This window comes from Aulonocara stuartgranti (assembly GCF_965226115.1).
Source record: "Aulonocara stuartgranti genome assembly, chromosome: 23".
NCBI lineage: Eukaryota > Metazoa > Chordata > Actinopteri > Cichliformes > Cichlidae > Aulonocara > Aulonocara stuartgranti.
The window spans coordinates 14,676,507-14,701,517 of NC_138958.1; the positions used below are offsets into that span (position 1 = coordinate 14,676,507).

The following is a 25,011-nucleotide window of genomic DNA, read 5'->3' on the forward strand; positions in this document are numbered from 1 at the left end:
CTGCATGCTTTTCAACGTGAAATTTTCCCAAATTTTTTGATCCCTCAATAACTAATAAATTATGTATGAAAGCCAGTGATGCTTTGTCTTAATAGAGTTATTGCTATAATTTTTTTGTGCTCATGCCACCTGGAGCCTTGCGACTTAGTAATATAATAGCCTAAAATGAAAGTAGATATTATCAGGGATTTTGGCTGTTGTAATATTGCGATGTATCCTAAATGTTGCCTTTTCCTGGTACTAAAGGCTGCATTACAGTTAATGGAACAATTTTCCTTATTAGACTCCTCTAGCTGAGTCAAATGAAACACGAATCCCTCCACCTGCTTGGCCATCATTTCAATTCCATTTTCCTAATGATCAGTTCAAAAACCTTTAATATCTTACAAAAGCAATAACATCTGTCCTCAAAACACAGTCGCATTAATTATGCGAAGGTGGTAATATTGTATTTTGTCAATATACGGACGAAATTGCTTTTCTTGATCAGAAAGTCTCTGTTTGGGCATAAAGCCACAAACATACAGACAGAAATACAGAATATCCTTCTGACCAGAAACCAGTGATGCCTGCACTGAGGCCTTTGTGTAAAAAATCATTATACCTACAAATGTTCATTGTCTGTGCATACTCTTATATAAAGCAGAAATATGTCTTTTTTTAAATTAACGTTGTTAACACTGTAGTTAATATTGCTTTTATGTTGTCGATATTGGTCTACAGCCAAAATGCTTCTGAAATTAACATAATCCCAGTTCTGGGTCACTGAAACTGAGAAACTGAATAAGGTTGAAAACTATTGGTTGGCTTCAGTTTCTGTGATATCGTAATAGGTCAGTTTTAGAACCACAAGTTTTATAACTGAAATCCAAATAAATAAAATATATTTTTAGCCCTGAAATTTGGCAAATAGGTGTGGGGGCTCATTTTCAGATTGTCATTCTTCCAAAACTATTTCTCTCATTTTTATATATATATTTTTTAAAAGGGCTTGTATTAATTGGAATTCAAACCAAATAAGAAATGCAAGTGTGAAATTCTAAACCTATACTATATCTACTTGAACTTTTGGACTCTATTTCAACATAGATTTGTTCTTTCTAGAAGGTCAAACATGTTTTCAAAAACTGTGTTAATATATCCAACAAGTTTTATATTATTTTTCTTTCACAACATGCTGGCACTGTGACTTATAAAAGCTCTTGCATTCTTTCAACTGGTGCCCTTCGTTGTTAAATAATTAAATAATATTATGTTAGTGGTGACAGCCAGAGGCAGACATGTAGCCAAGTGATGAAACCAACATATTCAGATGCTATAATGTGAAATGAATGAAATGAAACCAGTGTTTGTCCATGTCACAGTGTATGTTTGGACTGAGCGTGATTGATAAATACTACACTGTATTTCCAAAGTAGACGACTTTTGAAAAATTGTAAACCAGCGTTATATCAACTTAGCTTTGTGTAACTCAATGCCACCATCTCAGCATGTTTTATAAGCCTGTTAAAGCCACAGTTTTAAACTGAATCTGCATCAGATTTTGGGAGGAAGAGTGATGCTAAATACAGGACTGTCCAAAAATCTTGAGCAAACCTATTTGCACCACTTGTGGCCAGTTCCTTCAGAAGAATATTGATAAGACCAATATTATTGTAAAGAACCAACTACAGACTTTTACAAAGTGCCTTGCATATTGTGGTTTAGTGACTGTTTTCAAAATGCCTTATAATCAGGTATGTCCTACATTTGGGACAGTACAACTCAGCAATACCACTCTGAAGATGGGCTTTGTAAAAGCATAACATTTAAATGCATCACTGAAGTAATAAAGTTACTTCCTGTTTGAGAAACAGTAGAGGAAATCTCAGCTGGGAGACTAAGGAATTTTAATTTTGTGTAAAGAAAAAAAGAAAGGTTCTGGAAATTTTTGTCGGATGCCCTTGTTTAACAGTCAAAAAGCAGGAACATGACTTTGGAGTCGGTGGTCCTGGCCACCTAAAAAAGTACAGGATTCACATTCTTAACTCTCCTTGGGTCTCCACCTCCTTAAAACCAAAGAAGTCCTGGAGGAAGAATCTGGCTTTTCAGCAGCTAAATGCCCCAGAAACAAGCTGTCTAAAACAAAAAGTTGAATAACTCTTCAATGCTGCATGAACAGCTGAGGTAACGTTCAATAGAGGGTATGTGCCAGTAAGAGGTAACAGTCCAGAGTTCAGAGGGAAAGGGTTCAACAGTCTGGGGAGGGGGGCACTGTTCCAAGAGCTCTGTCTCCTTTACCTTTCAGCCTGGTATGATGCACAGCCAGCAGGCCCTGATTACATGACCTCAGGGACCTGCTGGGACTATATCGATGTAATACTTCACTGACACATTAAGGCAAGTTTTCTTATATACAGTATCTTGAGATGCAAGACCAGCTATAATGGTGGCAAAGTGTAAATTACAAAAATAAAGTTTTACCAAGTAACCAAAATACAAAAATCCACAACTACAGGTTTAATTTTAAAATAGTAAAACTAATTTAAAAAAAAATAGTAAAACTAATCCAATATTAAAAGTCAGGAGGAGATAGAGGTTAACCCCTGTCGGCATCCCTGGGGTTGTGGTTAAAGCCTCTGAGGACCAACTTCCGCTTATGAAGCGCCTTGAGGCCACTTTTGTTGTGATTTGGTGCTATATAAATAAAATTGAATTGAATTGAATTGGTAGGGCTGTTCCACCAGGCTGTTCCACTTCTCCCTGACTCGTGCCACCGTTCCCACCTGTCTGAAGGCCACCATCATCATTCCCATCCCTAAAAAGACTGGAATATACAGCCTCAGTGACTACAGACCTATAGCCCTCACATCTGTAGTCATGAAGTGTTTCAAGTGGATAGTGTCTCAGCACATCACAGACTCTTTAGCCCCTTCCCTCGACCCCCACCTGTGATAGAGCAAAGTGCTGAGCCATCTGGAGAACAGGAAGAGCTACGTGAGGATGCTCTTCGTGGACTACAACTCAGTGTTCAATACCATAATCCCAGACATCTTGGCCAACAAACTGGACCACCTTCAGATCCCCCCAGTCACCTGTTCCTGGATCAAAGACTTCCTCACAAACCAACCTCAATCAGTCAGACTTGGCTCCCACCTCTCTCCCCCCACTGTCACTCATCACCGGATCCCCAAAGACCTGGACACCCACATCGCCGCTGATCTTACCTGGGCCCACAACACCAACACCCTGGTAAAGAAGAAGTTGGAGAGCGTGCTCTCCTACTGCCTGGGTGTTTGGTACAGAGGTGCCACTACTGAGAACAGGAATGTTCTGGAGGACAGAACCTCAGGAAAACCAGGGCCCTCCATAGGTGACCCCTTGCACCTCGCCCACCATCTGTTTGACTCGCCGCCCTCTGGTAAATCAGGTCCCACAACTTCAGACTCACAAACAGCTTCCTCCCCTGGGCCATTTAAACTGTTAACAAACACGATCACCCCACACTTTACCCCTGCCCACCTCAACAATCTGAGCCACGGTCTGAGTAACCCCCATCACTCAGGGCACTCACACACAGACTGTATTCAGACTGTTCAAAAGTCACCCAGTGCGATGGTATGTCAGAGTCGTGATACACATGGCAATGGAAACTTGCATGTCTGTGAAGACACCATTAAAGCTAAATGATACATATTTGGAGGGACATATCCTATGGCCAGAAAACCTTGCTTATGCCAAACCACACTCAGAACAGCACTGCTTTCTAGCAAACACTCAGACTAAAACAGTCAAGAGTTTTAAAACATTTGGAGCAATACAGATTAAAAAAATACAATAAAACAGTCAATAGTCAATATATATATGTGTATTAAATGACTGGCAAGCAACTAGATTTTTTTTTATTTATTTAACTTTATGATAACAACTGTAACATTTGGGAGGGCAGGGTGATTTTTCTGAACTACTTCCAATGTAAATAAATGTGTTTTTTAATTAAAGATCACTTTGCAAATATAGACTGTATGTAAGTATAAAAAGAGCTCAACAATATTTTTTCTATTTAGGTAAAAAAAAAGAAATTATATAAATAATCTTTGAGTGTTTTTGTGGGGTTGTGTGGAAACAATATACATAATACAGCTTTTTTACCATCTCATCACAGTTCATTTCACTCCTAAAATGAACTTCTTCAGAATTTCAGCTGACATGCAGCATTAGGGTAACTAAAAGAATCCTGGGTGGTATGTCACTGATTGACTCTAATAGGTTACGGTAAATCACGTTTTTTCCCCCTCATCAATTACTCTCATTTATTTAGTGGACCATAACTCTATTTGTGAATGAAAACCTTATTCAAAAGACGAGAAAAAAATAGCTCACGGGTGCTGGATTGTTGGAAAAGGAAGAAAATGAGGTGTCTAACCCAAAGTGACATTTACAAATTACCTGTTAATTTCAACTGGGTTGAGGGATGATAGGAGTGAATTACACTGACAGGAGGGTAACCGGGTAATGAAAGTCGAGTCTGTAGTGGCCAAATAAGTAACCTGCACTTAGAGAGAAACTGGGTTTATTCCATGTGAGCACCTGAAGTATTTCCAGCTCTTATCTGAACTGTATTCTGTCCACACCCACCTGAGAGACTCATGGCGCCCTACATGCAATCTACTTTTGGTCCAATTAAGCAGAGGCTGGATGATGAATAGTTACAATCAGCCTTGTTTTAGGCCTGTGCTCAGGAGGATACTAACAATGCAGGGAGAAACCGTCCAGGTGTCAGAGTGCAAGGTGAAGTGGCGGGACTTACAACAGTGTCACCTTGCATCTTTTCCCTGCTAATGTCTGTGAAAAGTCCTTCCCAAGTGCTGAGAGAACACTGAAAAACCAGTGCCCCTCCTCCCTCCCACATGCCCCGAGCAAACATTAGGGAAGAGAAAACAGTGCCAAGTGGAAACGGGTGACATTTGAATTGAATACCTCAATAATGGATGCCATCTTCCTGCAACCTCCATTTAGCTGGCAGAGCCGTAGCGGCACAAAATCAAGACAGGATCCCTCAGGTCAATGGAAACAGAGGACGCTGGTTAATGATGCCTGTACTGGTCTGAAAGCGCCATTCGAGATGCAACAGGGAAGATAAAAGCCTTGTAACTATTAGCAGTGAGGACAGTGCACATTTCCCAGAATCTAGATTTAAACATAAGTATAATACCCATGTTTGTGCTGTCATGTTTATTGAGTTTTCTCATAGGTCAGTAGTTTCCTGCATGTGTGAGAGAAAGAGAAAAGAGATATGGCTGCGTGTGCGATTGGCCTTAAAAAGGTCGCCCGAGTCTTCACAGCAATCTTCCCATTGTAGCATACTGGCTGAAAACTCCTTAACAATCTCTACTGTGGCTGCACAAGACTTCACCCTGACCTCTTTAGAGAGGCCTTCCCAGCTTCTCCCTCACTCTCGTCTGACCGGAGAAAACTAATGAGTGCGAGGCTGTGGGTAAAATCTAATGGGGCTCAGTAGTTTTTCGCTCCGGGCTGACTGCTGAAAATGAACATTTAACCACAGCTCGAGTAATTGAAAAAATGACAAGCAGTACATACAGGCCATCGCCCCACACAAACACACACAGAGTCCAAATTATTCTGATTATTTGCCACCTCCGGATTAGAAGTGCCTTTCCACGCTGTCACTTACACTACCAACCAGCAGCAGCAGCAGCAGCAGCATCGGAGTACACAGGAAGAAGCAGAGATGTGGAAGTAACATCAATTAGAATGAGACTATTAGCCTCTAGTTATAATAGATATGGGCTAAGTGTGGAGAGTGGAGGTCTTGATGTTACACAGACTTATCTATGTGGAAGAAGGCTGCGCAGTAATAATCTCTCTCTGAGGAACCTTCTCAGGAATAAAGCACCAACACGTCCCTCTTCAGAAGAGGGGAAAAAAAACCTAAAAGTAATGTTGCCGGAGGTTTTCTGAGCTTTACTTTGCTCACAGCTCCACCTGCTTGTCATTTATCGACACTGACATCTTTTGAAAGTCAAACTGCAATGGTGTATGTCTGTATGTGTAACCTTTGACACCCTATTATATATACCACGCACAGTGCATTATGTTTCCTGTGACAAAGAAGTCAAAGGGGGAAATACGAGCACTGACGCAAAAGAAGAAAATGCAAAGAGGTAAATGATGGATTTATGTATACTATGAGGTTTGATGCCTAAAAGGAAAGTGTGTTTCACTGCTCAGCTTTGAAATTTAACATATAAATCAGACAGAAGAACTGAGACGCTCAGAGCTCCATCAAATACACACTAAATCAGTAAGTCGCTAGTGCTTTTCCCCCTAAAAGTAGGCATTGATCCTTCACATGAATACAAATCTTACACTTTAACATATACAACACAGCTTCATTGCAAGTAAACAAACAAATGTGTGTTTTATTGTTTTTATTTTACTGTGATTTTTGAGAAATAATCTACTGAAAGTGGAAAGTTTCTATGTATGCTCTGTATTATTTATTCAAAAATAGTAGTTGATTAATACTTTGTGATGAGAATGATTTTTTTTTTAACACAAACCAAAAGTTTAAGGTGAATGAATTGACATTAAGGCAATTCAGAGGGACTTACAGCATGAGTGGAAGTAATTTCTTCTGCTTACCCATTTATCAGAAGCATCCTGCACTCAGAAGTATTCTCTCTATAAAACTGACTGATGTCACTGGGTCTTGAATTGTATCATTCATTTCAGGTTTTGTAACTAAACTTAGATAAATTGACGAAAAGGCAGCTACAAAATACCCCAAAACACGTAGGTAGACGTTTCTCTAACTGAAAACGCTACGTCCAGATGAACAGAATCAACTTTACGGGGGGTGATGCAGGCAGGAGTTTATTCAGGAGTAAGTTGAATTATCAGGCAAAGTTACATTTACTTGTTTTAAAAGCTTTCACGTTGTAACCAAAGGAATAATTCACTTCCAGGTTTAGTTGTTGCGCACCATATAAAACAATCCATAAGACATTTGCAAAAGAAATGTCACTGCATTAATGTTGTTCATGTTCCAAGGTTCGATATAACCTGTGGCCAGTGAAAAAGTATGCAGGCCAAGTTGATTGGCCCCTTCTGGCATGTTGGGGTAAGTGATGGATTTTCTGCCAACAGCAGTTATGAGTTCACCTGTTAAGCAAACTGACTGAAGGAAAACATTGCTAATAAACACCATTTTTTTTGTTTTACTGTAATTATATTAAAAGAAAACACTGATAAGAGTCCTATAATCACACAAGCTGATCAACAAGCTTTAGCGTAAACTTGCTCCACACTAACAGCAGAGGTCCATCTTCCTGTCACCTCGAAGCCGACAGCAGGCAGGGGTAAGCTTACAGTCTGATGGGGTGTACTATGGGCAGCACAGTGGCATGGTGATATACCCTGTATCTCGCCCTATGGCAGCTCTGAAAGGCTCCAGCCAAATGTGACCCAGAATTGGATGACGATGGATGGAATGATGGATGGATGGATGGATGGATGGCATGTAAAACATGGTTGTAACACAAACAGATACTAAGTTTGACAAACAGTCTCAGCTGTGGGCAAAAGATGACAACCGCTAAAATCCTAAAATGTAAATTATTAGTTAAATTGTGCAGATCAAAAGGAAAATAATCATTCAATAATCTGCTACAATAACCATATCCATATCCAACTTGCAGAAAAAAAAAGAAAAACTACAGGCCAGGGCCTGCTATGCCACAAATCAGTTACATTTTGCATGTTGACAACTTCAACAGGGAACAGCAGTTGTCCTCCAAGACTCAGTGCCCCTGTAAGTCAGGGGGGTGTCCAAACTTATTTTCAAGAGTGCCATATTTATTAATATCACCCAGGGCCCAACAATTCTTTGTGCCTTTTTTGAAGCATAAATGTTATGCTTTTTTAAATTTTATTTTGAGTAACATGAGAGTTGTCATTATAAAATAAATCTCCTTTTCATTCACATATGGAGAAAAAAATAACAAAGATCAAACTATCCGGAATGCCTGAAACTTCAGTGAAGCTGCTGAATATCAGTATCACAGGTTCATTTTAAACGAGATGTACTCTTGTGAGCGTGTATAGAACTTTTATACATTCATTTGTTATGCCACATGGTGCTGCCACCATGAGGTGAAAAGACAAATTACACTTTATTAATTGTTTTTGTGATAGCGGGCAATCCGGTCGTTAAGTGATGACGTGACAAATCCTACTTCCGGGCCTAAAGTAGTCTGCGTTTAATATGGCTTTTGTGTTTAATGTTTTGTATTTTCTTCTATTTAATCTCAAAAAGCTCAAAAAGAAGTTTGGTCCTTTTTGGTCCTTTGGTCCGTTTACAGCATCCTGCCATGCGATTACATTTGTTCCTGACCACCGAGAACACTCACGTTAACTTTTATCGAGTGCAAAAAAAGTTAGCTTGTTTATATTATGCTAACATAGCTGTGTCGCTAGCGGTCACGTAGCACATCATTATATACCAGCTAGCCAAACTTCAGTAACCCTACAAACGTCGCTGCTGTTTAGTTTTCTGTCTTCATTTATGTTGGAAGTGATAACAGAGCTGTACGTTTGAATTTGTTTCAAAAACCCCGCAGTCAGGACATGCTATATTGTATTTAGATAGAAGCTAGTGAGCTAACTTCCTGCTAACTTCTAACTCCGTTAAATGTCATAAATTCCGTTTTCATGGATGCCTGGATGTTAAACTCAATTGTTACACCTGGTAGAGCAGAACGCTGATCATTTTATTAAAGATGAAAGACATTAGACAGTTTGTCAACTCTCAGTAATGCCATAGTGATCGTTTGATATATGGACCTGCAGCGGAGTGTAGGCCCAGACACGGCTAGTGACGTTAGACTTAACGACTGGATAAAAAAAAAAAAAAAAAACATTTTAAGATAGGACTAAAGGGGCCATATAAGATCTGACCTGTGATTGGCCCCTGGGCCGGACTTTGGACAGGCCTGCTGTAAGTAGTAGGCTGGCAATCAACCCGGCCTCAGCAAGCCAACTCTGCCTGTGTCTGAATACAGACAATGGAACAATGTCAGTCTTAGTTTTACTGGATCTCAGTGCAGCATTTGATTCAGTTGACCACAACATATTACTCAAACGACTGGAGAACTGGGCAGGTCTTTCAGGAACTGTACTAAACTGGTTCAAAACATACTTAGAAAACAGGAAATACTTTGTATCAATAGGTAACTTCACATCTGAGCAGACAAGTATCACATGTGGAGTTCCCCAAGGTTCCATCTTGGGACCCCATCTGTTTAATATTTACATGCTCCCACTGGCACAGATTATAAAGAACAACAAAATAAACTATCATAGCTATGCAGATGACACACAAATATACATCACAATGTCACCAGGGGACCAAGGCCCTGTACAGGCTCTTGGTAAATGCATTGAGGAAATTAATGACTGTTTGTGCCGCAATTTTCTCCAGCTAAACAAAAACAAAACTGAAGTAATAGTCTTTGGTGCCAAAGAAAAACGATTGCAGGTCACCAGAGAACTTCAATCTATACAGCTAAAAACCACAAACCAGGCGAGAAATTTGGGTGTAGTGATGGATGCAGACCTAAACTTAGAAAAACACATTAAGACAATAACAAAATCAGCTTACTATCACCTCAAGAATATATCAAGGATAAAAGATCTGATGTCTCAACAGGACCTGGAAAAACTAGTCCATGCATTCATCTTTAGGCTTTATTACTGTAACAGCATCTTTACAGGTCTACCTAAAAAATCAGTCAGACAACTACAGCTCATTCAGAACTCTGCTGCTCGAGTCCTCACTAAGACCAAAAAAGTGGACCACATCAGTCCAACTCTGAGGTCTTTACACTGGCTGCCTGTCCGTCAGAGGATAGACTTTAAAGTTCTGATGCTGGTCTATAAAGCTCTGAATGGTTTAGGACCAAAATACATCAGTGACCTCCTGACCCAGTATGAACCTTCCAGATCCCTCAGGTCATCTGGATCCGGTCTTTTATCAGATCCCAGTGTCAGAACCAGACACGGAGAAGCTGCATTCAGCTTTTATGCTCCATATATCTGGAACAAACTCCCAGAAAGCCTCAGATCAGCTGAAACACTCAGTTTATTTAATTCTCAGCTGCATTTGAATAAAACACCAAATCCACACTTTTAAGCTTAAAATTCAAAACTTACATTTTAACTACTGATTTTATCTACTGTTCTGATTTTATCTACTGTTTTTTTAAATCAATTTTAAATCATGCTTTTTATTGTTTTTGTTTTTTAATGTCTCTGTAAAGCACTTTGAGTCACCTTGTTGTTGAATTGTGCTATATAAATAAACTTGCCTTGCTTTAAAACCAATAAACCTTTTGTCCAAAATACAAAATTAACACTTAATACTTGTGCTGTATGTATGCCCACAAACATGATAAGTCTGAAGCCAGTCATGGTCTGATACGCAACTTAGACCAGCATAATGTGGAAAACTAAAGAACCCATATACTAAGAATTAATCGGTGAGGTAAACACGTGCATCCAATGTTTGAAATGAACAATTTTTGCATATTGGACTATAAGATTTTTCCAGGGAGGAACAAGTAGTGCTTGTAATTAAATGTGGAAAAAGCTCAAATACAAATTATATTAAAACCTGTCTGGAGGGGATCCTTTGCACATATTTAAGTGTAAATATTCTCACTATAAAGGCAAACTGACCCTGTGTACTGTGTTCAACATTATCTACTGCATTGTCATTTGAGATGTATTAACATATATTATTATTTATCATATCAGGCTGTGGGGGATCAAATTTCTACAGCAAATACCGAAGTCCATTATGTGCGCTTTAAGCCATTGCGTTATTAGTGGTGGACCACAACTGTGCCTCAGGAGGTGGTGGGGATTTCAAATATACAAAATGAGACTGATTAAAGCCAAATGATTATCTCAGACATTAACCAGATTGAACACGAGCACTGAAACTGTGATCCATCATAATAGTTGAGCATTATCTTAAATGTCCAATGGCTATTCCATTTATGAATGTTATACTTGATGGATGATGGCAATTAACAAAATTTAATCTCCAAAGAGTTCTCTGAATTCTCCCCCCACATTTAAACATGCGCTCATGGAAAAGGTAATACCTTGTTTGGTGTGCTGTCCTTCAGTGCTTATCATTTCACTGATGCTTTGATAGTTATAAAAGAATTACTGTGCTTTAAGAGTCATTTTTAAATATTACCTGAACCCAGTTTGTTTGCTCTAGCAAAGCAGATATTTGTACAAGCCAAAGTTAGAAACGACCGAGCCTACAGTTAATGAAGCAGTCTCACGTTTTGCACCTTGTGCCAGTGAAAACAGCTTTTCTGCTAGTTTCCATCTCAGTCATATAAGCCCCTTCATCTTGCAGTATGTGTCCAGAGACACTAATGGTCTACAGTCATTAATCAACACTCACTATACAAAAACAGTAAATTATGTTCAATACTAAAGGTGCAGACTGTAACATAGTGTATATGCATATGTTTTTGTTAAAGATTAATGGCATGATCCATTCATCCATCCATTTTCTTTGCCACGCCAGTGCATGGCAGCATGCTCCCTGGATAGGTCACCAGTCCATCACATTCTTTATGGGATTTTATATCTACAGAAACCAAGAATGGAGACACCATCAGAGTAAACAAAAGTATTTTAAAGCAGGCAGCAGGACATCATCGCAGCAGAAATCATTCACAGGGTTAAAATGTGTTGTTCTGCATTACAAATGCATATTTGACAAAAAGATCTCTTAGGACTAATAATCAAACTTTTCATGCAGATTACTTCAGTTCAGCGTGCCTTATACATCAGTGACAAGCTAATGAGACATTTTTAAAACAATTTGAACCTATTAATAAATAAAAAGTTACATACCAACAAAACGAAAAAGTTTAGGAAAAGTAAATAATAAAGCAATAACACAAAAACACAATATGCATAAAACAAAGTGCTGAGAGATTAAAAATAAAGAGAAACCATTAAGAAAACACTGTCTTATTTATCAAATAAAAAATGCACATGTGCCTCTGGGTGAAGAAAAAGCAACCCAACGACTGCGTATACTTTAAACAGTTGGGGCTAATTATGAACTTGAGTCTTAACACTGTGATTTCAAAAATCTATTTTATTCTCTCTTTAATAGATTATAAAAAGTTTAAATGCTGCAAACTTTCTTTGTTATATGATTCTAGAGCTGCCACAAATAACACCGTTGCTACGCTAAACATTAATGTATCCTGCCCAATTACAGTTCCACTATAATCAATGAAGGGTGCTAGAGCAGCGCACATGTCCGTCTTGCGTTGCCTTATCACTGCTGATGCACACAGGCCACATTTATGAACAATGATGGAAGAACATGAAGGTTGAACACCATTTTGACAGATTAGAACAAGGACAGATTAATTACTATAACAATAAATTCACATTCAGTACTGGTAAGCATTGTTGGGTTAGAAGTAGGACGAAAAAGTCACCCATTCGAAGACTTTTTATGACTTCTGATCATATTGCAGGAGAAATTTTCCCAAGTCTGAAACTCTGGCTGAAATATTGTGGGAATAAAATGCAATCATAATCCAAAATAATATGTTTTGACCAAAAATATACATTACCTAATATATAAATATCTTCGGCTGTCGTAGCTTGATTGGACAGGTGGTGTCTTGTTTGGTCAAGCTTTGTTGAGCATACAGTCGTGTTTTTGGTCATCTTTTCTCTCCGTGTCCTCATGAATTCATTTTTTTCTCTATATTAGTTATTAAGAAACAGTTTTTGGAAATGTAATGCCATTAAATGTCACTATCATTAAAAAAGAAGGAAAATGAAACAACATTGTTTGTCAAAGTAAAAGACACCACTAAAAAGTAAATGCTATGTGTCTGACATACAAACGATTTGCATTTACTGCACATTTTCCGTAGCCACAGTGTAAGAAGCAGCTCAATCGTCAGTACCCAGCTTCAAATTATGTCCTTTGTTCTTTGATACCAGCCTCTTATTTCTGAGGGTTTAAGATTTTTTTTAGTTTTATGTGATTGCAAATAGAATATTTGGGGGTTTTGCCCAGTTTGGTCCAACAAAACAATACATTTGAAGACAAATATTGAAAGATTAATCATTGACAAAACTACCCCTTAATTATGAATCTACCGTACACACAACATTTTCTGTCTCAATACTTTTTGATTTCATGCAAAATCGGAGTCTTCTTTTATCAAAACTAATATCAGCATACTGTACGTAACTGTGGTGCTGAAGAGCCAATCCTAAAGGAGTTTCACTTGTCAGGAACTCTTCTTTGGAAGACTGGCTGAAGTGTAAAACTAATTAATTGCCCATGAACCACAGGATCCTGCCAAATGTTGTAAGTCTGCACCCAATGCTAACAACTGCAATTTATAGCTATAGATTGGAGCTTTCAGCTTAATCTTATTTGAAGAAATACAAGTTATCTTAGCCAGATGATTGGCTAGGCACTGATAATAACTCACACAGATGCATACTGATGTTCAGGGTAATGCCCAGGGTACTTTAAAAGGCTCCAGCAGTCACTGTGTATTTGAAACTGTTCAGCAGATGTTATTTAATAACACTGATGTTAGTTCTTTTCATTATTCCACTTCAAGTATTGACCTTGTTCTCCCAGCACTCCACCTGTTTTTCCTCTCCTCCTGCTCTTCTGTAGCCTCATCCCCTGGCCTCCGTGCGGTCATTTAGATGCTGCTCCCCTCACTGCCTGCTGTAATGGGAGAGAAGCTTTTTACATCGACAACAGCTCAGTGGGAAATGTTTTAAACGAACGCCTCCATCTATAGTGACGAGGGTAACCCGTGATCAAGTGACTGGGTGTTGAGCCCATAACACAGATGACGGAGACTCATTCCAGTGCTCTTTGAAACCTGCAATTGCTCCTCCTTCTGTCATTGCCTTAATGCAGCAAGGTCCTCATTCATAGGTGTCAAGAAGCTACTCATCTGTACCCCCGGCTTATTTGGGGGAAAATCACACATAAAATGTATTTTTCCACCACAGAGAGGAAAGACGCAGGAACTAATCTCATTTCTTTGACACTTCCATATATGTATTTTCTTCTTTTTTTTTTGGAAGGAAGGAAGACAGTGGAGGATAATCCTTGGATGGATATGAGCCTATCCCGTGTCGGCAAGTCTAGTAAAAGCAGGAGATGCAAGCTGACTTTCAGATGTACCCTCCAGTTTCTGCAACTGATGAGGTTGGAGGGGGTGGTGCAGAGGGGAAAAGTAGACACTAACAAGATCATGCAATATTAATGAGGCGTTGAGACCCATGCAAGGCAAATTGGCCAGTGCATGTAGACCAAAATCATATTTTAATCAAGAATTTTGATTTCACAAAAATATGTGAGGGTTTGTGTCTCCTGTTCTTGTCCAGCTTGCAAAAGAGGGGGGATTATTTTTGTGTCTGGATCTAGAGAAACTAGGAATGATGAGGTAAACTATTAAGCTTTAAGCCATTTCTGAAATGAGGTGTGTAAAGGTGCATTTGCAACAAACATGAAGCAAAATTTCACCTAGTGTTACTAACATAATTTCAGTCACACCGGAAACACAAATATTTGCCCTTGATGGCCATCAGCCCGAGGAGGAGCACAACCAATAGCTAAAATCAAGTTACAGAAACAGATTTTGAAAACTTGCAATTAAGTCCTTCAGTTTTGCACACTTTTCTCCAAGACATCTCCTTTCACCTGTCCCATTCTAAAAGTTCAGTTCAACAATTCCAGCTGCCCTCAAACAGCAGTTTCTTCTTCATTTCTGACTTTAGGAAATAATTCCATCTGATGGGTTGTCACTGCACAACAAGAAGGAATTTTTTTACTAGTTGAAATAGTTTTGAACTCCGCAGTGTTTGTTTGACTTTGGCACCTGAAGCGGAGTTTGGACCTGGAAATGGCTAATGACGTCAGACTTAGGACCGGATAGCAACTAGGATAGACTCCAACCCCACCATGAAACCAGGATTGGATAAGCAGAAGAAAATGAGTGAATGAACTTATTAGGGTTAAAATTTTATTTTGCTCAGGTCAAAAATCAAGATAAATTTATATCAACGTGTTTTTTTTTTTTTCTTTGAAAGGATGAATTCAAAAGAGATGTGAAAACATTCATGAGGAAAGAAGATAGCAGATAGCACAGAAGCATGCTTCTTTGTTATCTTCCCATTAACTCCATTCACTGTAGAGATCTGGTGAAAATAATAATACACGTTACAAGAACATATTCTTTTCATGTGTTATTTATTTAAAAATTAGAAAAATTTAAGGGAATGAAACGTTGACGAAATGTAGATTTTGTGTTTTTTTAGATCCCAAAAAAGTTTAATATGAACTTTCACATGAAAGTGATGTGTTGAACAGAAATACTGCATTAACACACTAAACACTGGGAAACACACAAACAACAATTAACAGTTGTGGGCATGAGTGACCCGGTCAGAGTAAAATGAGCTGGTCCCAGGCCAGTCCACAACACTGTAACAGCGGTTAGTGTTTGTGAAAAACAAAATAACAATAAATCTCCGCACTTCACTGTATGTTAAATTATTAAAGCAATGCAATTCTAAATCAAATATAAGCATAAAGAGGTCACAGGCAACAAATACCAGCCTAATAAAACAAATACCGTGGTGCAGACAGGAAGCTGAAAAACAATATCACAGCAGAGTGCTTCTTTACTGCTGGGGAACATACGCTCTCTCTGAGATGGATATACTTGCAGGTCATGTTGCTGGCATGCAGTATTTTGTGGGACATACCTACAACATTAGCTGACTTGACCAACAGCCTATTTTTTATGCTTGCCAAAATAGGTCAGCCCTTGCACCAACTGCTTCCAAGTCCATTTTCACAGGTGATACACAGTCCAGGGAATCCATCAAAACTGTAAGTTAAATTATTTGTTCTAAGCAAGATTTCGCAAAAGAAAGCACCGCAACACTGCCGCACGTGAGAGAGACTATCCCAGTGGGAGAAATGAGACCATCTGCCCCTCTGCAGGTGACTGTCCCCAGATAGAGGATGGAGTTGAGCTGAGACAGCGAAAGAGAGCTGCAGGGTAAACTGCCCTGATACGAAGCTGCTGTAGCAAGCAAAGCACTGTAATCAGCACACTATTAGCAACCTTACAGCTGGCACCAGTTTCCTCAAGCCTGTTTATAAACTGTTAGAGTGATACATTTCACTTAGAAGCAACGCATGCTTAACCACAAAGACAATGTCTTGAGAGCTGAATGGCATTCCTGCCCGGTATTTCACCAGGGATGACACTGTGGCCATGGAGTTTTAATACAAAGGCCAAGGATTAATTAATAAACACAAACTACTGTCTGATTCATGGTTTTCACTCATGAGAAGGACTCCCACCTGAAAGTGGTCAGACATCATGGGGTGGCTGTAGCTCAGTAGGTAGGTAAGAAGAAGGTCGGGGTCTGTTGGCGATTCGATCCCTGAGGCTCCAGTCTGCATGGCAAAGCATCCTTGGGTAAGATAGTGAACCCCGAGCTGCTGTCTAATGCGCGTGTATGAACTGGTGTGAATGGGTAAACAAGGCTGTTGTATAAAGTGCTTTGGGTGCTTGAGTAGAATGGACAAGTGCTATATTTACATTCCACTTACATCAGTCTGTCATCCCAGATTCAACTCTGATTCTTTCCTTCATTTGTTTGTTTCTGCCTGCCTCCCACAATCTTTCTTAGATTATATCAACACAGCACAACAGTAAAGGTTTGCAGCTAACAAGCGAGGCTTCTGAAGATCCTTAAAGTTCATTTAACTTCCGAGCAATAACTGGAGTACCATTGCAACCCTATAAAACACTGCAAACAAAAATGTATTTCTCCTTTTATTTTTTCATTTGTTTGTTTATGCATTTAAAAATTGTTAAAGTGAAATAAATTGTTAGTCTACTTGGTGGCCTAAAACTTATGTTGACCTGCAAGGAATGAGTAATTGAATCATCATAGTGAAAGGCCAAACCTAATTTAGTTCTCCCTAATTAAGTGGAAATTTAATTAGCAAAAACAGAATGAGCAACTACTTCAATAAAAAAATGTTTTTTTGTTTTCTGTCATGCCAGAAGATCTTAAAAATGTAGTCTGTAAAACAAAACCAGGAGATTATGTTCCCTATTTGTGCTCTTTTGAGTGCCCCCCTCTTTTAAAAATGATATCCAAGGAGGGCACCGTAAAGTTCATCAGGTTTAGGAAGTGACCTATATGCGGTCAGGCTATTGCCTTCTCTCCACTGTCCTATCTCAATAAAAGCCTTACAAAAGCGATGTTGGCCTCACCTCTGTGCACTTCACTCAACAATGCAACACTCCAACTCCAAATGCTCATTATGCAAATATGTAGCCTGAGGTAATGCAAAGCCAACAGCCAGAGCAAATTAGACGATACAATTCTGTGGAGACGCGACAACATCCTACTAAACCCCGTTACTGTATTTTGGATTAAAGGAGTGAAGGTTGAGATAACCTCGCTTTGCTTTCATGCTTAGATATGCTGCTTGGACACATAACATGTAATTTGCCCAGAGGAAAATAACTTGCATAGCATCGGAGTTGCAGCAAACGTTGCTGATAAGGAAAACTTATAGCAATTTGGCATGCTTGTGTTGTCGCCAAAAATAATCATAAACTAGGAAAAACCTGGGCCAGTTTTATACTAAATAAATTCCAGGTATCTGTCCAAAGTAAGGCTTCTTGATCTTGATAATTATTAGGAAAATATTGAGATTATTTAACATGAATACTTATGGACCTGGAGAAAATCATGGATTTGGCTTTAACTCTTGTTGACTAAAGGTTGTCTTTCCACTATTATGAATCAAGCTAAATTACACTTGCTATAGCATCACAGGAGCTGAGTTTGCAATCTTTGTGACATTCCACAGTAAAGGAATGAGACAGAAATATCCCACAGAGTTTCACTGGGTTTTTGTTAGTGTAACTGTTAATGCACTGCAATAAGAAAAAACAAAACAAAGCCAAACTAAGCCCAACATCCACAGTATTAAACTGAAAGACTCATGACAAGCACAACATATTTCTATACAGGAACATGACCTTTCTCCTTTTTATTATGGCCACATAAGTAGCCTGATTGAAACATGCTGTGCGAATCAACATGCACACACAGCACAAGTAATTTCTGAAGAAGTAGTACAGGCTTCCATCAAGACTTCACTGATGCACTGCCTAAAAATGTTGTTATGCAATGTGATCAAACGGTGCAAAAGTACCATATCTGTATATGGACATGTTTTAAATGGCCTGTATTTGTATAGCGCTTTACTAGTCCCTAAGGACCCCAAAGCGCTTTACACATCCAGTCATCCACCCATTCACACACTGGTGATGCCAAGCTACATTGTAGCCACAGCCACCCTGGGGCACACTGACAGAGGTGAGGCTGCCGGACACTGGCGCCACCGGGCCACCAGTAGGTAACGGGTGAAGTGTCTTGCCCAAGGACACAACGACCGGGACTGTCCGAGCCGGGGCTTGGACCGGCAATCTTCCAATTACAAGGGGAACTCCTAACTCTTGAGCCACGATCGCCATCAAAACATAGTTTGCAATAGCATAGTTTGGCAAAGAAGATCAGATTTGTTTTTTTCTGTGCAGCTGTAAAAAGTTTATTTTTTTTTTAAATTAACATATTTCTTAAAAAAGGTTGAGGGGTGCAAACAGAACTGAATCTACTATTGTACAGACTAAATATCCTTTACCTTTTTGCAGGCTGATGTCCTGACTCAAAGTCACTCTACTCACTCTACTAATGGACCTCAGGAAGCTGGGTAAAAAGGTTTGGGAATCCAATATTTGTATGTACTGGATATTACTATTGGCAAACTATGGATTTAATAATGGTGTGTCTTTTTATTTCTCACTCTTCCCCTTTGTGATGCTTTTATGCCCATCTCTCTATTAAAAGCACAACTCCATTAGCTAAAAGCATGGTTTTCTGCACTTGTTATAACTTAATGTTCCCTATTTGACTATTATTAGCTCCAATCCATCAACACTAATATTACTCTAATATGATAGCTTTTACAAAAGTCATCCCAGACATCTCTGATGACAAGTGATGCATTTTTCCCAAACAGAAATCATCAAATAATGTCTTGATTGCATTATAATGCTATAAGGAGATGAGCATGTATTGGGTAAATGGAACACGAATGCACAAAACAACGAACCAAAAGCATATCATCCATTGATGGAAACATCTGTGAATCATTATGCAAACTTAGGCTAATTCTTTAGAGTTCGATTCATTAAGGAGTATTGTTAGTTTCAGTGGCTGAGCCCTTATTATCATGCATTTAGGAAATGAGGCAAATAGAAAAGGCATAAGAGCCCAATCAATAGCTCTTTTCATTTTGCCTTAATGGCCTCGTCTTTTTTCCCCCCCTCACGGACTAAAAAGAACACAGGGGAGGTTGGTGTTACAGCCATAAAATGTAATTTCTCTCCAGGAGAAAACACAATAATGCTTCCTATCCCTTTCTGCATATTCCTATAACATTCTGCAAAATTGAGTATGGATTTAACATCAAAAGGTTACAGGAATTTTTCAAATGAGATATTAAAGTCAATATTTCAAGCAGAGGATATTTCAATTCGGGGGCTTACATGATAGAGTCTGTGTGCTAAGACGAGCTGGCTTGCAGGCATGGCTACAGATGTGCCACAAAATTAACTCACTAGGAAAAGTCAAACCCATGGATTTTAATGTCAAACATGGCAGGAAATACAGACATGCTCAAAGCTGCTCCCCTCAGAGAGGACGGCTTGCCAGCTAAATACAAATTGGTATATTAACACACTGCAGCACAGCTTTTATTGTCTGCTTTACTTACTTTGCTAAATGTCCTACTTAATTAAAATATGTAAACTAATCAGTACACAAACAAAAGGCCGGTGGACTGCAAACATTATCGTCTTGATCTTGGTTTTGTTCTGCAAATGGTAATGAGCCTTCTGACTGTACTAATAAGGCTGTACAATGAAGTATGCTTAACACAGTGCTTGGAGCTTTTGCTCATGGCTCTAAAAGACACTTAAAGGAAAAGTGGCCATTGATGTTCTCCTTCCTAACCTGATTCGTAAGCTTTGGTGCTCAAATGCCACAGGGTACTTCTTGCCTTTTCTAGCAGAGTGATAGAAAAAAATAGTTATTTCTTCGATTAGATTAGGACACATAAACCTGAGCAACAATTAGCCGGCTCCATCGAGATAATGCCGTTGTAAAATTTTAATAACACATGTTGCAATTGAGAATGCAATTAGTGCCAAGCACACGGTGACTATTAACAGTATCCACTTTTATGTGATTAATTGTGTTAAATAGCATCCACTTTAAAACATTTGATTAGGAACATGACGGGTGGTGTTGATGGAAGTCTGTAATGGGGTAACCACTGCTGTTTGGGATCATTATCCTAAAAGAGTGTGTATACAGCAAAATCTATCACAGTTCAAGCCTAATTAAGTGCTATAAGCTTTTATAAAATATGCACTTCTCTTAACAATTCATATCACTGGACAATGAGATGAATTTCTGCCACTTTATTAGGTATACCTGATGAACACTAACACAAATATTAGCCAATCACATCAGCAACTCAGTGCAGTTAGACATGTACACATGATCAAAGTTAAAGTTCAAACCGGACATCAGAATGGGGAACGTGAACGTGACATGGAGTATTTTGGAAACTGCTGATTTTTCCACACAACTGTCTCCAGGATTTATAGAGAACAGTCTGTAAATCCAGTGATGTCGTAACCTGCTATTATGTTCGAGATTAGAGATCAGTAAGTATGAAATCACTGCCTACTGACGAATCAAGTCTTTGGAAAATAGCTTCAGTGTTCCTGGAAGATCCCTCAGACCTCTGTGCACAGATAGTAGGAGGGTCTAAAGTTCTGTTTAGCTTTTTTTTTCTGTTTCATAAATGAGTATCGGTAATAATTATAGATTCTTAGCAGCTTAACTCTATTCATCCATCCATCCATTCTCTTCCACTATTTCTTTTCAGGGTCTCGGGGGGGCTGGAGCCTATCCCAGCTGTCTTAGGGTGAGAGGCAGGCAACACCTTTAAATAGGCAACATTTAATTATTATAGAAGCTCTTTTATAGTTTTACTGTTTAAAGTGTTTAAGTATATCACACATTCATAAAGCACTTTTAACACTAAACTACAATACAGAACTTTTCCTCTCACAGCACTGATTTATCTGCAGCAGCTGTGTTATTATTATTGTTGATGACTATATCCCTTTATTACCACAGTGACCACATCATCTCATGGCTGTTTCATGCAGGATAATTCACCATGCCGCAAAGCTCCGCTTTGGACCAAAATTTCTGATTCCAGCACAAGTTGAATCTATGTCATGAAGAACTGAGGCAAAAGGCTGTCCAAAACACTATCCCCAAGGTATACGTAATGAAGTGAGTGATCGCAGAGTGTACCTGAAGCAGTTTAAGCTGAAAGCTTCAATACAAAGAGGGTGGTGGAATTTTTTATTAACTTATTCTGCCCTAGTTTGTGGAATGCACCCGATCAGCTAGCTTTGCTAGCATAAACAAAATGTCAAGACATAAAAAAACGGTACTCTAATCATATTAAATTACTTTAAACGTGCTAATTTGTTTGCCTGCTTTGACAAGAGGCTGATTTACATCCATCTTGGTAGGCGGAGATGCACCTTTTGACTTTTGGCAAGGCATTATAAAAGATGGTTGTAGTTTCTGGGTCTGAAAAAGAAACTGAACACCGAAGTTTTTTATGGCAAGCAATGGGCAATAACTGTGGTTGTAGAAAGATTTCCAATGCTACAGAAGTCTTTAGGAAAATGACATGTAAACACTTTCCTGGGCTCAGAATTTATGGGCTCGGTCATTCATTTTGGCTCAAACTGAATAAAACATGAAACCCATTTTTTGATTTTGGTTATTCTAAGAGCCAGACAGGAGGGCTGCTCAGAGCATGTTCACTGACTAGAGACTTGTGACTAGCAAGTTGTTAGCCAATGAGTGTGCGGTTTCATTGTCTGATTGGTTTCACTAAGATTGCAATGGCAAAAATGCTCATCAAGGCTTTTTTGCAAGGCTATCAGGACCATACTGTTTGAGTGCATCAGCTAGCTTTTTTTTTTTTAGCCTGAATGAGTTATTAAGAGACTGTCAGGTACACAATTTTTCAATCAAGCAATCAAGATGTCTTTGAATTGCAGACTTTCTGCTTCAATTCAAACAGTGCAACAAAAACATCACATTAACTGTTCAGGAATTACAGCCATTTTTGTACACACTCCCAGCTCGTACTACAACGTTCTCATATTGGGCACCATGAGTTTCTACACAATCCTGGTGATTTTCCTTTCAGTGGAAGGCTAAAATGTCTTTGGGGTGCCAAATTGTTTGAATGCAGGAAAAATCCTGCATCTGTTGTTATTGTTATATTACTCTGATCTACAATATATATTTCTAGAACAAATATGATTTCAGGTGTTCATTTCGCTCAATGCACTCCTACGGGGTGCTGCAGGTAAAGCAAGTTTTAACTAAACCACCCATGTACAATTCTGATTTATGATGGACTGACTCACTGGGCTACAGAGCTGCATTGTATGTAATCGAGCTCTATGATTCAGTGCTAATAATAGAAGTGACAATCCTGAAAGCCCTAATACAAAAGCTTTAATGCCACTGCTGGTCACTTTTAATATAACAATAACCAGAGGCGACTGATTTAATGGACTTGTTATGGATCAGACCACTGACGTCTGAGGAGGCATAAATTAATCTTGTTGAGCAAAGCAGAATCACCTCTCTGTTCTCCCAGATTAACAGCTGGATTTCCAATATGGCGTTAACTGGCTAATTAAGAAAGAGGAGCTGATTCTAGCAAGAAGTGACTGAAAAGAAAGTTTTACCTCCTCTCCATCGGTGGGGGTATTCTTGAGGGAGCAGGTCGTGGGGTGCCGCTCTTCCCAAAAATCCTCCACGCCTCATCCTTCATCTGCGGCTGTTCGTCATGTCCCGTCACCGGCACAGTTACACCTGAACACTCTGCTGCTGCCAAACACCTGGCTCCATCTCCCACTGTCCAAATGAAAAATAAGCATAATCTGCCTTTCTGAGTATCCAGCAAATGAGGGATTTCATGACAAATTGGGTGGAGGTTTATTATGCAAAGGAGAAGGCAGAACAGAGACAGCGAGGAGCTAAAATAAAGGGGGGCTATAGTTAGGAAAGGTAGAAAATGTGGTAATGACTTGTAAAATTTTGGCTTGGCTGCTAGCTGCTGTGTCTATATTTAAAGTCCATGCTGTGGTATCTGGCAGGGAAAACATTGAGAAAAAAAAACCCAACAACACAAGAGAAAATTTAAATGAATGCTTATAAAGATTTTACTCCAAGTGCGTCAAATTGTGTGGCAACAATTCTCTGAAAATGCATCTCTTCGACATGTTTTAACGTCGCTTTTATATCCACAACATGCAAGTGAGTAACTATATATTTTAGAAACCTTCATTCCAGCCTAAGAACTCCACACAGAGTGATGTGAAATATATGCATCAGATTCCCACCGCAATAGTAAATTAACTGCCTCAATAGCTTGATGGATGTGTTTCTTAAAACTTAATTAGTGTGAAGTTCACTTGGGATAAGTGGGTGTTCAATTAATGTCTAGCAGTTGAATACAAGTGGCATTCAAAAACATTTCAAATCACATAAAACTGAGAGGGAACAGCAGGAGAGGTGCCTCGGAGAAGCAAGAGGAGTGAATACAACAGAGAGACAACTACATTGTCATTATATACTGATATATTATAAAATAGTGCATAAAATGGATGGACGGATAAATAAAAATAAGAAAGTGAACTTTCAACCTAATTTTTTTGATTGCTTCTTTAGTAAGTAGTAATTATATTAACCAGCACTACATGGTAATCTCAGTCCATCCCATCATTAGTAGACCTGGGCTCTAGTTTGGCTTTTGGTTGACTTAAAACACCACAAGACCAGATAGTATACAATTATCCTAATAGAGCCTTTTGCTTTTGGAACACAAGCGTACTTGTGGTTCCTACAATTTTTAAAAGTAGAATGAGAGGCAGAGCCTTGAGCTATCAGGTCCCTCTTGTGTGGAACCAGCTCCCTGTTTGCGTTCATGAGATAGAAAGCTATGTGATTTTTAAGATCAGGTGACCCTGCTATAGGCTCAGGCAGCTGGGGGACTTCCCATTATTCACTATGCATTCCTTCTCCACTTTCCTCTATTCATTAAAAATGTCACTACCTCATATCATTAACCTTTGTCTTCTTTCTCCCACAGTTTGTGTTTTGTACCTCCTGCCTCTATAACGTCCTTTTTTCTCTTCTCTTCCCTCCAGACTGTTCTTCCACCAAGTACTGCTCACAGTCATCGTCTGATGGATTGCTTTCTCCCTCTAATATTGTAGGCTCTTTCCCTTCTCACATCAAGCTCCTTGAGATAACTGTGTTGTGAATTGGCGCTATATAAATGCAATTGAACTGAACTCAATCTGGAGACAGTGAACAATTTTTACTGGGCTTCCAGGCTAGCCAACAGCCAACGGCTGGCCACTGGTGGTCACAAGCCATTCTTAAAAGCCAATAAAATGCTCATCAGACAATACATGATGGTTGCAAGAGTGCATTTTGGCAAATGCAATTACTCCTTTGCTCCCCACACTCACTGTCTACCTCCATGCAACAAAAGCCCGCTGAAACATGAAGGGTTGTAGTATTGTAGTCACTGGAAAAAAGCTTCCCCTATTAGAAATCGTGTCCCTATAATGTATTCTACATATCCATATACATATAGTTTACAGAGATTAGCTATACACAGCAACATGACAATGT

General features: G+C 39.0%; 1 protein-coding gene across 1 annotated transcript in view; it reads right to left on the reverse strand.

Annotated features, from left to right (window-relative positions):
* LOC309700953 (uncharacterized protein) overlaps positions 1-23,218 on the reverse strand; it is a 129,336-nt gene extending 106,118 nt beyond the window's left edge. Inside the window, exon 1 of the mRNA XM_082524881.1 lies at positions 23,055-23,218. Coding sequence (XP_082381007.1) covers positions 23,055-23,133 — 79 coding nt within the window. The 5' untranslated portion in view covers positions 23,134-23,218. The remainder of the gene's footprint in view (positions 1-23,054) is intronic.
* Between the last annotated feature and the right edge of the window lie 1,793 nt (positions 23,219-25,011).